Source organism: Mesoplodon mirus, assembly GCF_964341445.2.
Source record: "Mesoplodon mirus genome assembly, chromosome: 4".
Lineage (NCBI taxonomy): Eukaryota > Metazoa > Chordata > Mammalia > Artiodactyla > Ziphiidae > Mesoplodon > Mesoplodon mirus.
Window position 1 is genome coordinate 43749848 of NC_138979.1, and position 18514 is coordinate 43768361.

General features: G+C 37.1%; 2 protein-coding genes across 13 annotated transcripts in view; one reads left to right on the plus strand and one right to left on the minus strand.

Moving 5' to 3' along the window:
* Nucleotides 1-18514, minus strand: part of ATOSA (atos homolog A) — an 87331-nt gene that overhangs the window by 47924 nt on the left and 20893 nt on the right. For 4 of the 12 annotated variants that reach the window (XM_082617284.1, XM_082617283.1, XM_082617282.1 and 1 more), the window contains exon 1: nucleotides 14523-15135. The exons of 7 other annotated variants lie outside the window; for them this stretch is intronic. In XM_082617284.1, the coding sequence (XP_082473410.1) occupies nucleotides 14523-14559 (37 nt within the window). In that variant the 5' untranslated portion in view covers nucleotides 14560-15135. Of the gene's footprint in view, nucleotides 1-14522; nucleotides 15136-18514 lie in introns of those variants that run through there. One more of the 12 variants, XM_082617277.1, reaches the window with a different exon arrangement.
* LOC309802447 (translation machinery-associated protein 7-like) lies at nucleotides 11247-11531 on the plus strand. Its single transcript, XM_082618009.1, has one exon. It carries the CDS (start codon nucleotides 11313-11315, stop codon nucleotides 11505-11507), a length of 195 nt encoding a protein of 64 aa, XP_082474135.1. The 5' UTR covers nucleotides 11247-11312; the 3' UTR covers nucleotides 11508-11531.

Below are 18514 nucleotides of genomic sequence, written 5' to 3' on the forward strand. Positions count from 1 at the left end.
ATAGAAAAAGAGATCATTGTGGCTACCAGAGGCAAGCAGTGGGTGAAGGGGGAGTTGTAAGAAGGTGGTCAAAAGGTACAAACTTCCAGTTATAAGATAAATAAATACTAGGGATGTAATGTACAACATGATAAATATAATGAACACTGCTGTATGTTACATGTGAAAGTTGTTAAGACAGTAAATCCTAAGAGTTCTCATCACACAAAAAAAGGTTTTTTTCCCTGTTCTTTAATTTTGAGATGATGGATGTTCACTAAAGTTATTGTGATAATCATTTCATGATGCAGATAAGTCAAATTATTATGCTGTACACCTTAAACTTATACAGTGCTGTGTGTCAATTATATATAGAGAGTATGATCCTATTTTTGTTTAAAAAGGGTTTTAAGACATCTAATATTATATATACTTATATGAGGACAGGGGAAAGAGTAAAGATACATGCACAAAACTAGATACTATAGATACTGTTTATCCCTGGGAAAGTAGGCATAGGAAGAGGTAAGGAGTTTTCCCTATTTGTTTATACACTTTTTGTTTGTTTGAATTTTGTTTCAAACACCATGTACTATTACTGTAATTTTTTAATCAAATTTTTCAAAACTGGGGGAGGGGGCAGTGAGAATCAAATAAAGATACATGCCTTTAAAGGCTTTTAAAATCACAGATAAGAAATACCTACCATAAAAACTAGAGCATTACCAACTTTTTACTTTGCTAGATATTTTTTAAAAGACTACTGAAATAGGGAACTCCTAAAATGACTAATTATATATAAAACTTTAAGACATCTATCTTATATAAACTTTCCAAGACAGAACAATATTATTTAATAACAGTTCACATATATATACAGTGATTAAGGGGAAAATATTGAGTATCTACCATACACCAGTGTTTCTCAAATTTTAATTTTTCTAAGTATTATGGTAGACAGAGTAATGACCCCCCAAAAAATGTCCATGTCCCAATCTCTGGAACCTGTGTATATGTAACTTTACATTGAAAAGGAACTTTGAGGATGTGATTAAGTTAATCTTCAGATGGTGGGGGAGGGGTCCCTGGATTATCCTGGTATGCCCAACATAATCACAAATCCTTATAAAAAAGAGGCAGGAGGTAGAGGTGAAAGATGATGCTACATTGCTACCTCTGAAGACTGGTGAAGGGGCCATGAGCCAAGGAAAACAGGAGGCCTCTAGAAAGCTATAAAAGTCAAAGAGACAGACTTTCCCCTAATGCCTCCAGAAGGAGGAAGACAGCCCTCTGGACCCATTGTAAACTTCTGACTCCAGAACTGTGAGACCATGAATGTATGTTGTTTTAAGCCATAAAGTTGTGGCAATTTCTTACAGCAGAAATAGGATCCTAATACAAGTATCATCTTAGAAGTTTGCAGAAAATGTATATTCCCAGGTCCTACTCCCAGAGATTCTGACTCAGGAGGTCTGCATGTTTAATAAGAAAGCTCTATGCCTCTGATGCAGGTGATCTCTGAATCATACTTTGAGAAATAGCACTTTAGATCATACATCAAAATAAATACCTCACAGGTAAAAAGAATCACATCTAAATTTTAACGGGGAAAACTAGCAGAATATTCAATAGTATTTATTTGACCTGTGGAATAATGAGACCTTTCTCAGCTTGAAAAGAGAAAAATACACACAAAGGAAAATATTGGCAGATTATAATGTTTTAAATCTAAATTATATATATTTCTTTTTATATTTCTTAAAGGTAAAAAGTAGAAGGGGACTTCCCTGGTGGTGCAGTGGTTAAGAATCCACCTGCCAATGCAGGGGACACGGGTTTGAGCCCTGGTCTGGGAAGATCCCACATGCCACGGAGGAACTAAGCCCACGAGTCACAACTACTGAGCCTGTGTGCCACAACTACTGAAGCCCATGCGCCTAGAGCACGTGCTCTGCAACAAGAGAAGCCACAGCAATGAGAAGCCTGTGCACCGCAACGAAGAGTAGCCCCCACTCACCGCAACCACAGAAAGCCCGTGCACAGCAATGAAGACCCAATGCAGCCAAAAATTAATATATAAAATAATTTATTAAAAAAAGGGAAAATATTTCTATACTATATGGTTGACAAAGTGTTCCTATTTATCTTATATTATTCTATATGCTATTTTAATTAAACTTACTATTTCAAAAGTTGAAAAGAGAAAGAATTCACATAAGGTGAAATAAAAAGAGTAAACACATAGAGAGGAATGTTTACTCTCTCTAGAGAGGATGTTTAATCAAAGAAATACCAATTAAAACCATGTTGAAAATCCATGTTTCATCTACTATAATAGTAAAGTTTAAAAAAATTTTTTTAATTATCTATGAAAAATGGTTTGAGTGATGTTATGTCAACATGATGGAATATCCAACAGCCATTAAAATAATTATATTATTTAGAAAAATGCACTCAAAATCCATTAAGTTAAACAGCAATACATACAATTTTATATTTAAGACTTTTTTCAATAATGTATAAACTGATATAAAGATGATCTGAAACAATGACAATATAAAAAACTAAAATAAGTTTGCTAAAGTTTGCTAAAATAAGCTCTCTAAAGCTTCTGAAGATTTTTAAATACTTTACTTCTTAAAAGCAAAATTAGAAAGAAAAACAGTACTGTCTATCTATCTTTCTACTTTCATCATCAATTTCATAAAAGAAATAAGAAAAATTTAACAGTCATGATCCAGAAAAAGGAGTCTCTCTTGAGAAAGGCTGCCATCTTTGCCATGGACAAATGAAAAGCTTATGTTAGACTAGCACAGGTCTGAGGACCAGTCTTTGGGAACCACTGCTACTACCCTGAAAACTATTGGACTTCAGGCCCTGTGTGAATAGTAACCAAGAGCCCAACTACAGTTCTCTGGGGGTTCTTCCTCTTTCTCTCTCTACTGCTCCCACTTCAATCAGCCTGAGAAGCTTATCTATCATTTGAAGGAGCAATAATAGGGAGGGTAGAGACCATGTTCCACAAAAGTGGAAAACTGCCAATTCTAAAAAAAAGGGGGCAATGGACCAGAAGTCAATGAGAAAGATAGCTTGCCAAAAAGAAAATGAGATGATGTAATAGCACCAAGAAAGAATACCCACTGGTTCCTTCAGTGATCCAACCAGTTGAAGCAGGGAGACAATGCTACCCTTTTAACCATTTGTTTGTTCAAGTGGATTCATTCATTAACCTCTGTGCAAATGTGGGGAGATCAATTATTTTGAATGGAAGTTGCAGTATAGTTGTAAATGGCTATTGTAAAGATATCACCTTGCTATATAAGGTTGGTAAGAAAAGAAACAATACTTTTTTCTCTCTAATTTTTTTTCCTCAAAGGCAGTTTCATATTGCTCTATTTCCCCTTTAAAATGGGTAACTCTGCCAAAGACAGTATCCTTTGATAAAGATAATGATCAAGCAGGGAATGCTAATGTAATGCTTTTAATTAACGTTTTATTGGATAACTCTGTGGTCATTATCGTCAACTTCAATCAGCCAAGTACAGGATATTTCCTAGAACCAGATTAAACTGGTTTTAGTTCAGCCAGTATACACACAATTAGAAGTATCGTCAGTCGAGCATAGCTATTATCATCAAGCAATTATTTATTGTTATATTATTTCAAAATCATCTGTTTAGAAGATAAACTTGCCAATATGCTTTAATTCCATATTTAACTTAGATCTTTTACCTAAATTTTGATAGCTAAATAAATCTTAACACTAACATTTATACTTGTAACGGATCTTGAATTTGACAGATCTCTCAATAAAACAGAAAACAAATGAAAAAAATTTTATAGTAACTTGCAGAAAGTATGAAAATGCTATACTAGAAGCCAGAAGATCTGGATTCTAATTTCAGCTTTGTCATGAACTGGTTCCAAGACTTTGGGAAAGGTCAATTAAACACATACTCACTTGTAAAATGAAGGAATGTGAAACTAGATGGCCCCTTCCAATTTAAATAATATCTGATTCTACATGTGCCAATTTTTGGAGTTATAAAATACTATCATCCCATTTACTGTCAGTACCACTTTGTCCACAAGCACAGACTGATCCTGGTACATCTAGCCTACCACAAACTAAAAATAATCATGGGGGTGCTGGTCAGAGTACAAAACTTGTCCCAACTACAGCTGTTTTTGCTTTCTGTGACTCGAAATCTTAGAATTATCTATGCCTCCTCCCTTTCTCCCGCCTCCAATAAGTAAAGTCTGACTGCTTCTATTAACAATCTCCCATATCTGATCCCTCACCATTCCCAGTTTGGCCAGAGCGTTGGTTGCATAAAGAGAAGCAATGAGAGATGAGGTAAAAAAAAAGGACGCTATCTAACTTTTTTAAACCTCTTCTGTCATTACTGCCCTTTATGCATCCAATGGTCTGGCTCACCTGATCTTATTCTCTTCCAGAGTCACCTCAAGATATCCCACCCCTCTGTATTCCACTGAATCACTATAATTTCTTGTTTCCAGCACTCCCCTCCTGGCAAGCCTCACAGCCCCACCTCAGTTGTTTTAATCGTTCTCTCCAACTATTCCAGTATTCTTAAAGCCACACCATGGAAAAACTTTGTGGTAAGGAGATGATTCATCCTTTGTGCTCCAACTCTCCTAATACTCTTACTGCTTTTCCATTCTTGATACCCCACTAATTTACCAATGAGTCCCAAAAATTATAGCTAGTGACTCAAAAATCACTTCAACTAACTGTCTTTTTTTTAGCGGTACGCGGGCCTCTCATTGTTGTGGCCTCTCCCGTTGCGGAGCACAGGCTCCGGACGCACTGGCTCAGCGGCCATGGCTCATGCGGGCCTAGCCGCTTCGCGGCATGTGGGATCTTCCCAGACCGGGGCACGAACCTGTGTCCCCTGCATCGGCAGGTGGACTCTCAACCACTGTGCCACCAGGGAAGCCCTCAACTAACTTTTTAAAAACTGCATTTTAAAGGTTCAAATCTCACCATTTATACAAGCCTTCTAAAATATTCTTTGGAAGAGTTTTGAAATTTTCTTCATAAAGAATTTGCTATTAAGTTCATTCAAAATTAGATGTGTTTGTTACACTTGTGCATGGGTTTTCAAAATTACATTTTCTAACAATCTCTACTCTTATGAAGTTAAAAATTTAACTTTACCACTTGATCAAAGTTCTACAGATTAAAAGAACAGGGTATGATATGACCCGGCAATCCTACTACTGGGCATATACCCTGAGAAAACCATAATTCAAAAAGAGTCATGTACCACAATGTTCATTGCAGCTCTATTTACAATAGCCAGGACATGGAAGCAACCTAAGTGTCCATCGACAGGTAAATGGATAAAGAAGATGTGGCACATATATACAATGGAATATTACTCAGCCATAAAAAGAAACGAAATTGAGTTATTTGTAGTGAGGTGGATGGACCTAGAGTCTGTCATACAGAGTGAAGTAAGTCAGAAAGAGGAAAACAAGTACTGTACGCTAACTCATATAGATGGAATCTAAAAAAACAAAATGGTTCTGAAGAACGTAGGGGCAGGACAGGAATAAAGATGCAGACCTAGAGAATGGACCTGAGGACATGGGGAGGGGGAAGGGTAAACTGGGATGAAGTGAGAGAGTGGCATAGACTTATAAATTCTACCAAATGTAAAATAGATAGCTAGTGGGAAGCAGCCGAATAGCACAGGGAGATCAGCTCGGTGCTTTGTGACCACCTAGAGGGGTGGGATAGGAAGGGTGGGAGGGAGATGCAAGAGGGAGGAGATATGGGGATATATGTATATGTATGGCTGATTCACTTTGTTATAAAGCAGAAACTAACACACTACTGCAAAGCAATTATACTCCAATAAAGATGTTTAAAAAAAAAAAAGAACAGGGTATGAAATAATGCAATGAGCTCTAGTTCAGCTTGAATACACAATTCTTCCCTAGGTCTTATCTCAGCTCATCTGGTCCTATTATACCCTCCCATGATGTTTTATTGTTTTTAGAAGAAGAGCTCAGTGTACCTTATGCTTTTCCTTCCTAAAACTTAGCACAGATAAAAATAAATCACTATTTGCCTCTCTTCTCTAACCCACTAAGCTACATGAGAACAAGGACCAACTCTCTTACAGTTATCCAGCACAGCACTTAGCATGAAGAAGCTCTCAAACACTTGTTGAAATACTGAATGGTTAATGTTCCATCATATTTTGTTTTCTGCCTATTTCAGCTTATTTCTGGTTAAAGTGATAAAGGCTCGCTGTTACCCTTTCCAGATAATTATCATTTTATTCTTCTCTTGGATTTGACATTTTGCACTGAAATAGTTTTTGTGAGGTTTTTTTTTAATGCCCTTATCTATATAATTTTCTTAAACGGGACAGGAAATATTTGTTTTTAAAATAAAGAAATTGGGCTTCCCTGGTGGCGCAGTGGTTGAGAGTCCGCCTGCCGATGCAGGGGACACGGGTTCGTGCCCCGGTCGGGGAAGATCCCACATGCCGCGGAGCGGCTGGGCCCGTGAGCCATGGCCGCTGAGCCTGCGCGTCCAGAGCCTGTGCTCCGCAACGGGAGAGGCCACAGCAGTGAGAGGCCCACGTACCGCAAAAAATAAATAAATAAATAAAATAAAATAAAGAAATTGCATTAGGTAATCACCACATCTCTAGCCCAGGACGAAAACATTTACATTTTAAAAAAGAAAAAAGAGAGGCGCTTCCCTGGTGGCACAGTGGTTGGGAGTCCGCCTGCCGATGCGGGGGACGCAGGTTCGTGCCCCGGTCGGGGAAGATCCCACGTGCCGCAGAGCGGCTGAGCCCGTGAGCCCTGGCCGCTGAGCCTGCGTGTCCAGAGCCTGTGCTCCGTGACGGGAGAGACCACTGCAGTGATGAGCCCGCGTACCACAAATAATAATAATAATAATAAAATAAAATAAATAAAAAAGAGAGAGTACTTTCTGAGTTCTAATTTCCATATTGATTATTGGAATTTCTAGGCCTCAACAGTCTTTTAAGGGATAACAGAGAATTCATCATACCAACCTATTGATTGCTTATGTGATGAGTTGGGGGCAACTTAAACTCTAGAAAGAAAACTGTATTTTAAGTAATTTAAAGACTGGCTGTAAGGTAAGAATGGAAAAAAGAAGTATCTACATGTCAAAAAATTCAAGTGAAATCCAGCTTTTCTCCAGAAGGCAATGGGAGAATGCCTTCAAGTAGAGGACAGTCTTATGGAGCACATTCAGATAAGTCTAATTCAGGGGGATGCCTGATAGATAATAAAGGTGTTACTAGAATGCTTAGGTGGGAACTCAGTCTTAGATATCAGAAAAAGCTCCCAGAAGGCTTGATATTTAAAATGAAAGAATTAGGGAATTCCTTGGTGTTCCAGTGGTTAGGGCTCGGCGCTTCTACTGCAGAGGGCACAGGTTCAATCCCTGGTGGGGGAACTAAGATCCTGCATGCTGTGTGGCACGGCCAAAAAATAAAAAAAGAAAGAAAGCATTAGACCCAGTCAGTGTTACTGAGGTGTTCTTTTGTTTTGCCTCCTTAAGTTCAGGCTGCCAGAACTGTGCTTTTAGCCACGTATCATAGATGCATGGGCACAAACTTAGAGCTACACAGATTTTATTCATTTCCTTTTTACTTGCACTGACCCTATTTTTTAATTTCTCTGTGCTCTGTGTAAACCATTAAGCCTAATTCACCACTGTTTCAGGACCTGAAAATCCTCAAGTAGAAAATATTGTCCTTTTCACTTTGGTAGGAATATTCCTGATTATATGGGTGTTATCACTCCATACCACATGCAGAAAGAACCATGGGACAAAAGCTGAGAAAATGCTGCCACAAAAGGTAACAAAGTCCTGGGCTTCACTGGTGGTGCAGTGGTTAGGAATCTGCCTGCCAAGGCAGGGGGTCATGGGTTCGAGCCCTGACCCAGGAAGATCCCACATGCCACGGAGCAACTAAGCTCGTGTACCGCAACTACTGAGCCTGTGTGCCACAACTATGAAGCCCATGTGCCTCGAGCCCATGCTGCACAACTACAGAAGCCACCGCAATGAGAAGCCTGAACACTGCAACAAAGAGTAGCCCCTGCTCGCTGCAACCAGAGAAAAGCCCACACGCAGCAACGAAGACCCAACGCAGCCAAAAATAAAATAAATAAAATAAAATAAATAAATTTATTTTTAAAAAAAAGGAAACAAAGTCCTGTCTCTCAAAACCACAAGTTCTAGATTTAGCTATACACTCAAAAGATGACCCTGTGCTAAAAAAGCAACAATCCACTATTCTAGTTCTGTTTTGTTTTGTTCCAGCTTTACTAATCCCAGATAACTGGCACATAACTTTCCAAAATTACTCTCAAGCTTAACTTAATTTAGTCTTTCTTACATTTTTATCTCGTGGGAATATGGTTACAACATAGGCTGGTCCCCAAAAATACATTCTGTCCTTTCAACCTCCTTCCCTCTACCACATGCATGACTCCTACTTCTAAGTACTCTTAACATTCATATTTTCCACTGACTGTGTGTTGGTATGTGTGAACCCTAAAACTCCAGCACAAATAAAAAGTGGACAGAGAGTTGTTTTTAATTAAGAGTTGAAAACTTGCGCATACACACTAAGATCAGTTCTGCTCAGTTCTCTGGAACAAAGATGGAATTAGCATCCGTTGCAGTGGACCTGTCATCTCTAGTGCAGAGCAATTTCTGAAAGAGCATCCAGGTGAAAGCCTAAGGCCATAGGAGGTGTCTTCTAGGTCTCCTCTTATCTCAGTCTATAACTCGGAGATGATATATCTAGGTGCTGGGGACCTAGATATTACATTCCAGGCCTGGTCCTTTTGTACTAGGTTCTTTACCAGAAGCCCATCCAGAATATAGGACTCAGCGCAGGAATATGGGGTACTCCCTAGGACAAATCCATTTGCAAGAGTATTAATGTACGGAGCACATGTTAGAACATTTTCCCTCTCCTCAGAAGTTACAAAACAACATCCCATGTTCACTACTTAACACTTTGCTTGTGTACATATCCTGAAGTTCTCATCCAGTTTGTTTTAAACCTCAGTTCTCTAAAATTAATTCTTTTATTCTCTGACTAAAGGCAAATTATGTTTAACAAGATTTCTTAACTTAAGAGAATTTATGAACCTCTGGATATTTTCCACAATATTATGTATGTATATACACAGATGCATTTTTTTTTCCTAGCAAGAGGGTTTATATTTTTCAGCAGATTCTCAAAAGGTTAGTACCCTAAATGAGAAACAATGACATAGAGCAATCTTTTTTTTCTTTTTCTGTGTGGATATTTTTCAGAAAAAAAATGATTTAAGGTAAACAAATACACCAAAGCAATGCAATCAGGTAAAATCAGGATACTTATTTCTAAAAAAGTTCTCCTACCCTTTTTGTTAGATGTGAAATAGTCTCTGGACCCAATGCAGAAGCCACTTGGGCAGTACCACTGAATGCATTGACAGTGAAAAAATGGAGTACACTTGCAAGAGACTGTCTTTTCTTTACATTTGCTTGTTCTCTAATCCTCAGTAAGCTAAACTTTATCTTCAGCAAATTGGAAGACTAAATATGTTTATGTGGGCTCCCCTGGTGGCGCAGTGGTTAAGAATCCTCCTGCTAATGCAGGGGACATGGATTCGAGCCCTGGTCTGGGAAGATCCCACATGCCGCGGAGCAACTAAGAGCCTGTGTTGCGCACCTAGAACCGTTTCTCCGCAACAAGAGAAGCCACCACAATGAGAAGCTCGCGCACCGCAACAAAGAGTAGCCCCCGCTCGCTGCAACTAGAGAAAGCCCGCGCGCAGCAACAAAGACCCAACAGAGCCAAAAATAAATAAATAAAATAAATAAATTTATTAAAAAACAATAGTTTATGTAAGAATCACAAAATCTTAGCACTTGATGAAAATATGAAAACCAGGATGGGAACCCAGATAACCCTCTCTCCCAAAATAACTTAAAATTATCACCACCCAAAGCAATGAAAATACTGGGCTCAGTTGAAAAGAATCTGAAATTTTGTGTACTTATTAAAATGACAAAAGAGCATTTTCTGAAAATTTTGGCTTAGAAGTTCGAGTTTTCAAATTTTAGCCCTACACCACCAGATTTTTATTCTGTAAATTCTTATATTTCAAAACAGTTACATTCATCATGTATGTGACAATATTTAATTTATGGCTTCGAGACAGCTGGCTTGTCCCTTGACATTAAATAGTGGTAAATACAAGGTCATCCTTAGCCCAATCCTAGTTGAGGAATTCAAAAGAAAAGTCAGAAATGAGTTACTTCCCAGTAAACAAATCCCCGGTGGATTTACCTACTCTAGTCAGTCAGCCCAGCACTTGTGGGCACTTGTATGCACACACAGGTGTGCACACACACACACACACCAAAAATAACACTACATCAAACAAATTTTTTTCTGCCTTCTCTTCTTCATTTATCTTCCCATTTACTCATTATTTCCTTGCCATTATTGACTATTATCTTTCTTCAGAGGTTTAGTCTCATACTTCCCTATCAGCCTTGCCCTTTCTTCTGCCCAAATCCCCAAACTTCCACGACTTTCTGGGTCATAAAGTAAATTGAGACATCTGCATAAAAGTATATCTGCATATGTGACATTTAGAGGAAAAATATAAAAAACTATACTTAAAATTCTCAGAATTTAAAAATGTAAAATAATTTTAAAGAAAAGAGAATGGTTAATATTTAGAAAAAAATATTATGTAAATAACAGGGATTGTAAATAACTGGTGGAGTTCCCCTTTCATACTCTGGATGACAAGAAGCCTACAGCAAAATCTAAGGCCCAACTATGTATGACCCTTAGGGCCCAGCTATTTTTTCTACCCTATTTTGACTACTTCCTGTAATTTATAATTTTAATGTCCCTGTGCTTATCATAAACCTTATAATTCAAATCCTTTGATGTTCAGAAGTCTTTAAATGAGTAAAATAGAGACCAGTGAAGAACAAGGCAACATTTCCAGTTTCTCAAGTAACAGTCATCATACTACCACTTATGACTCAGCCTGATCACAAAGGATTATATAATCAGATTCAAGCAATACAGTAAACAACTATGTTTTTAAAACTTGGGTCTTTGATTTTAGATACAACGGCATCTGAAGATTTAAAAAAAAAAGATTTACTATGCTCTTGCAAAAGCAACATAGTTTATGCAATAGCACTGTTGCTACATGAAAATGCTTGATAAAATGTTGTTAAGAGGCATCTGGTGGCAGGGTCTGGAGAAGGGGCGGCAGGCGCCATGTCGGGCCACGAAAGTGGCAAGAAGAAGCCCCTGAAGCAGCCCAAGATGCAAGCCAAGGAGATGGATGAGGAAGATAAGGCATTCAAGCAGAAACAGAAGGAGGAGCAAAAGAAACTCGAGGAGCTAAAAGCAAAGGCCGCGGGGAAAGGCCCCCTGGCCACAGGTGGAATTAAGAAATCTGGTAAAAAGTAAGCTGTTTCTAGACTCCATGTATTGTGTCCAGGCAAGTTAATGAACAACACACACACACATACACATGTGCACATAGCAGCAGCAACAACAATCTATGGGGTGGGGGGCAGGGGTAAGAAATGAGAATCTAGATTTGCTACCATATATTATCAAATATGTCTACTTATCAAAAAAAAAAAGTAAGCTGTTCCTTGTGCCTGAGGCAATGATGATCCTTGATTCCATTCCTGTTTAAACATCTGGATTAAACATCTGGATTCCCTGCCATAACATCTGTTGCCACCTATAGCTAGAATGTTGTCTTGAAACCTATTGTACATTTAAGAATAAACTTCTGTAAAAAAAAAAAAATCATTAAAAAAGAAACTGTTGTTAAGACAAAACTTCCCTGCCTAGCTGACTATAATAATCAAATCTTTTTTGGATTCAGAACATGAACAAGCGATGGAATTTCTGCAAGGAGAAGTCAAAGAAACATTGTATCATAGAGCACTTAGAGCATACATGTAGGAATCAAACGTTTGGGATAATACTTGCTGTAGGAATGATTTTTCACAAAAAAATGACCAAAAGAAAAAGAAATACTCAGATTGTTACCCCTTCCCAGCCTGAAATTTTAAATTACAGAATTTTTTTTGAAGAACTATAAATGAAATACTATTTCATATTATTGCCTGGTGATTTAAGAATAAACAAAAAAAATTATTTTATTTAAAATAAAATCTGTTACAGCAATCACACTGCATCTGATAAATATAAGAACTTCTATTTGCTATTGTATCAAATGGCTAAGAGAAAAAAGAAATCACTATTTTTGAGAACTGAAGTATTTTTCTATTTTCAAGTACAAAGAAGTATAGTTAATTTAAAGATTTGGCACAGAATAAGACAATTAAAAATTCTATTGTCAAATAATAGATAAATTCAAAGAGTTGAAATATGCTAGCAATGTCACTAGCTAGCCTTGACCAGAGGAACTTTCAGATGTGTAAGACCTGTAAGAACCATCTTTAGGTGCTGAGCCCAGGAATAAAATCTGGGATTCTGCCAAGACTATTCCTCCTGCAACAGAAGGCAAAGCTTTTGTGTGACACAACAGTAGATCCAAATTTCTTGCCAATATCATGTACCTTTATTTTTGCAGCATATGAATGAAATCACCCTGCTCTTGGAAAGTCTGTTAATTCTTAAGAAATAAACCAAGGGGAAGGGAGTAGTAAACCAGTTCAAGCAACATTTTGGTTTTTGTGGTTGTATATTAAAAAATAAAATAGTAATTGATGAGAGTGATAGCTAAAAAAAAATGGAAATAACTAGATTGACTTCCATGTGGTTAGAGCTACATTTGATGAACTTGGGTCTACTCAGCATACCTCTGCCTCCCATCCCTGCCCTTCTCACAGCTCCTCTTCTGCAAATGAGTGCTTTATATTGCAAAGGCCACCAAGTCCAAAAACTATAATAGCTTTCCTAATTTTGCCATAATTTTTATAACTCCTATCAAGTTCAAGTTTGGGGGTACACGTAACGAACTGAAAAAACTAAGAAATGCCAGTCTTTTAAAGTTTAGCAACATGTAGGTTCACATAAAACACTTTTTTAACGTTTAAGGCCAATTTATTTTGTCAATTTTCATCTACTATTTGAAATCCTTAACTTACTATAAATATATATGTATCTTTAAAAATGATCAGTAATGGGTGCAAAAGCATGAAATGTATTTTGAGTTCTTTTCAAGAAAAGATATATCTCTCCTCTCTTATCAAATAATGCTACCCCTTCCTAATAACAAGCACTTCTTGAAGAGAACAACAATATCAAAACCAATCCTATTCCAAAATATATCATTTGTAGAGATAAAAAATATAGCTTGAATATTAACTTGGAATTTATATTATATTAATTTTATTCAGACATAAATTACCTAGTGAATTAAAAAGGAGCCACTTACACAACCGGGTGAAACTGGATAAGCAAAAGAAAATTGTTCATAAATGGGTAATATACTAATTAGTATTCTGTTCTGCTTTAATTAATTTAAAAGAATCATTAGCTAAATCAACTATGTAAAATATAACTTCACAGTATTTGAAATTATGTAAAACTTTTCTTTATATCTAAGATATTTTAAAACTTGCCTATAATTAGTTGGATAAACTGGTTTTTCCAGATCTCATAAACTGTAACCCATATTCTGTTCAATTATTACAAATACTGAATTAGGTTCAATTTAATAAGACTGTACTATATTTGCAGTATTAACTAAGTCAGATATGGAATTATTATATTTAATTAAGGTTTACTTTAATTTAAAAATATTATCTTAAACATTTCTGGTTTGTCTTCAAAATCCTTTATTTTTTCAGTTTTCTATATGGACATTTAATAGAACATGCCACTACCTTTGCAGTTGGATTTTACTACTATCTTTTATCTGAACTGAGAAGTACTAGCCAACAGATCAAATAATTAAGAGGTTATACAATTTGAGGTAGCATCCTCACAAATCCTTTATAGAAAGACACCATGTCAAAAGTATGTCAAAATTCTCACTAAGCTAAATTCTGACAATCTCTGTCAAATTCAGAAACAATGAATTTCAGTTAAAAATATGTAACTTATATTAAATACATTCTCCTTAACAGCTTTTATTTTAAAAACACCTCCTACCCCCAAGTACAGTTAATACTTCTGTCTAAACCTCATTCTCTTCCCAGTTTTCTCATTTTTATCAAAAATTTTTCCCCATTAAAGTAAGCATATTGTATTTTGGTTTCTTTTCTCCCTACTCATTGTTCAGATCAGCATTTTAATAATCTTTTAAGCAATGCTGTTCAAAGAAAACAGGCTATATGAAGCTAAAGAAAATTCCCTAAGTTCAATGTCTTTCAACCTGAGATCATTTTCCTGGACCTATTTATTAAAAACCCATGCAAAGCAAACACTACAACTCTAAACAGCCACAGAAAATTGGAAGCTTAAAAATAAAGCCGTTGAAAACACTTCATTACACACCTTCTCTGTGAAGCCCTTTGTTTCCACTGAAAACCATACTGGAATCCTTGTATAAAATAAGTTGCCTTCTGGCTGTCAATAGCTATACAGTCAGTAACTGAGGGATCCAGATGTCTGCAGTGGTTAAAACAAATGTTCAGCAGTGGGTGCTGATTCCGCTTTCCTCTGTGTAAGGTTTTTCACAAAGGCAGCAGAGTAAGAGCTCACATAGCAACAGCACTCACAGCTGATTGGATGGAGGATACGCTCTGCCGCCCCTGCTCGCTAGGTCCACTACAGCTTCCTGTCTGCTTGGCAGCGGTATCTTGTTGTCTTTGCTCCTCTTACCAACTCAGCTGTGTTTAGGCAACGTGAAAGGAAAGATCAGTAGAACGATAATGACAAAGTATTCTAGCATGAGCCCCTAAAATGTGCGTCTCTGGGTGCTTTTAAAAAGGAGAGAAATTCATAGGGCAAACATTTACTTCAGTCAGTGTTTCACATAAAACGGAGGACAAAGAGGGGTGGTGGAGGGAATCAATTTATTACTTCGCATTTCAAGTAAATCAGGCTCTACCAAGTGAAACCCTCTGAAAACAAAGAATACAAAAATTTTCGACAATTAGGATAAAGCATCAACCTCCATCTGCCTAGAACTATGAATTACTTTACAACAAAGTTCACAAATTCCAAGAAAAGCACGCAGGACCAGTTAGATAGTTAAAATGAGACAGGGCCTAAAAATAGTCCTCCCTCAAATTTATGCAGTGCCTTTTAAGAGGGCAAGAAAAATTGAGGTTAACAGATTGCTTAGAAAAAGATTTTAAAAGGAAAAAATAATTGCTTAGTAAACTCTGACAACAATAGAAGATTTAACTAGGTATCTGCATTAATAATATCTCTTCTTACATAAACGACAATGACATAAAATATAAAACAACGACACTGAGTCTGGATTAATTTATTTTCTCTATCATAAAAGTATCTGGAGACAGGAAGGCATAGGAATTTTTTTACCCCTAGGTTTCAAGTACTGGGCTTCAATGTACCAATCTATGTACCAATGTACTATCTCCACAAGCTTTAAGAACAAAAACATAAATCCATCCCCAATTTACGAAGATGTTTGGGGGAGTCAATGCAGGTGTAGTAGGAGATAAACAGATATGAAGAATCAGAAAAATTCCTCATTTAGGAAATATTTCCCTTGAACTTCACACAAGCTAGGATAGTGTTTTTCAAACTTTTAAAGCAATGGAACCCTTTTAATTTGCATTCTTCCAATAAAATGACTTATTAGTAGTGGCATTAGGATTTCTATACAGGAGGGGTTTGTGGGAGTAGGCAGAGGCAACAGCAGAAGCATACTGTTTATTACTCAGATCTTTGTTGATGTGGAGTGTCTTGGGGGTAGGGCAGAGAGGCTGATGGAAATGTTGGCACTATTAAAGCACCCCATGAGCACCATGAGGCTATTTTTAAATGAGAGGCTACAAACAACACTGCAGTTTCATATCAGCCCCAGAATCTACAAAATTCCTACCCCTGAAAAAGCTTTTAGGATCTCTGGAGTTCTACAGTATACAAACAAGAGATATAACTTGTAAGAGTTAAATCTTATTATTACCTTAGTGTAAGGAAAGAACCTGATCCTTGGCTCCACAGTTAGCCAGAGGGAGAGCTGCTAAGCCCTCTGAGAAATAACAAGAGAGAAGATGTGTTTAGGAGCACAATAACCTCTGAGCTAAGTGACTCGGAAAGAATGGCATAGTAGAGAGAACAAGGACGCTGGAGTCAGGCTGACCAACCTGCGTTCAAAATATGAATCTGCCATTTACAAACAGTAAGACACTATACAAATTACTAAACCACCCTGAGCTTCAGTTTTTTTATCTATAAAATGGAGTTAACTCACAGGACTATTGTGAAGGCTAAAAGGTGCTCTTTGCCAGCCAGACTGCTTTTTTGGTTACTAAGTCTCTTCAAAACTTAGGGTCTTTGCAAATACTATTCTTCTTTTGCTAGGACTGGTCTCCCACAACCCCTTCCATTGATAAGTCTCCATTAAATTTCTCTTCCCCGGGGCAGCTTTCTGTGAGCCAAGACTAGTCTCAGGCTCCCTGTACTTTTTTCTTAGTACTTAGCTCACAGAATGTTAAATAATTATTTGCAAAAAGACTGGTTGGACATTCTCCTCCAGTACACTGTAAGTGCTTTAAAGGGAGGTACTACATCTGTCTACATTATTGCTTACCTAACACCATACCTGATTTATATTCCACATACTATTTTATTTGATTTCATAACCTTGGGAGGTAAATACAAGTATCATTATCTGCATTGTTCAAATAAGAAAATCAGCTCTAAATGTTTATTTACTTAAGTCATACAACTAGAAGTCAAAGGAAATAAATTTTTAAAAATTTTTGGATGAATAACTTTATAATTCAAAATTAACTTCTTCCTATATCTTTGAAAAAAAGAATATATAATCTCTAAACTGTTTTAGAATACTTCCTTTCAGTTAGAATTCTTAAATTCTTAGAATTTTTAATTAAAGGCTAATGATAGCCTGTTTCTATAATCTAAAACTACTGATTAACATATACAAAGAGAACTTATTGAAAAAATATTAACTTTAATCAGAAATATGTAATTATAAGTGAATAAAATGAACTCCAAGAGACATGCCACCTTAAAAAGTAAAATCCAGCCAAGAGATTTATTTAGTGAAATGCTTCCTCTGCTACCAGTTTTCTAAATGGTAAATAAATTTCAAAATGGCACTTTACATAACTCTGAAGAATGCTTGCGTTTTTTCCTGGTTCATCTTGGTACACAAAGCTATAAATAATCTCAACAGTCTACAAGTTAAGAATCTGCATAGGACTTCCCTGGAGGTGCAGTGGTTAAGAATTTGCCTGCCAAGGCAGGGGACACGGGTTCGAGCCCTGGTCCGGGAGGATCCCACATGCCGCGGAGCAACGAAGCCCGTGCGCAACAACTATGGAGCCTGCACTCTAGAGCCTGCGAGCCACAACTGCTGAGCCCACGTGCCACAACTGCTGAGGCCTGCGAACCTAGATCCTGTGCTCCACAACAAGAGAAGCCACCGCGATAAAGAGCAGCCCCCGCTCACCACAACTAGAGAAAGCCTGCACGCAGCAACAAAGACCCAGCACAGCCAAAAAAAAAAAAAAAGAATCTGAATAATATAAAATGCTATACTAAGCGCTAGTCTCAGGTTCTCAATTCTCAACACTTAACCATGAAAACCCCCCTTTTTGCCCAGCGTGGTCATAACTGTACTCTCCATAGACCAGTTCAAGAAATATAAATTATTTATATTATACTAATGTAAGGAAATAAGTAGGAAAGCAGATCTTCCATAAGAGTTTTCTAAGGTACATATTCCAAATATAAAATGGAAAAATTTGAATTATCAACTGTTTCAGATCATTTGTGTCCTCTGTTAGCAGAAACAATTGGGAACTATCTACTTTTAAGATACCTTAGATATAACCATGCTAGCTTGGACAGTTTTTAAACAAAAAGATATACTGCTAGAAGAAAAAAAGAACCCTTCAAAGGTAATGATTACATAGCTGCTATATATGTAGGCCCATGGGCCAGGCATGGTGCTAATTTCTTTACATGCCCATCTCCTCTGACTCTATGGTAGTTAACTATCCTGAGGGATGAGGAAACCTGCTGTAACCTGCCCAAGTAAGCAGAACTAAGTGGGCAAAGCCAGGAATTAGGTCTTTCTAAATCTAATATGTGTGCTTCTAACAATTCCTTTCATAATTACATTTCCATAAGATAAATATGGCATCACATAAGAATAAAGTTTAAATACAGAAATCTCAAGTTAACATTTTCCACTTATTACTCATTCAATAACCACCACTACAGCCCCATTACACCTCAGAACTGTCACTGATACACTACTTATAATACAGAAAAACAGGATTTGACTGCTAGACAGGGAGCCAGGCTGTAGCTATAGTGAA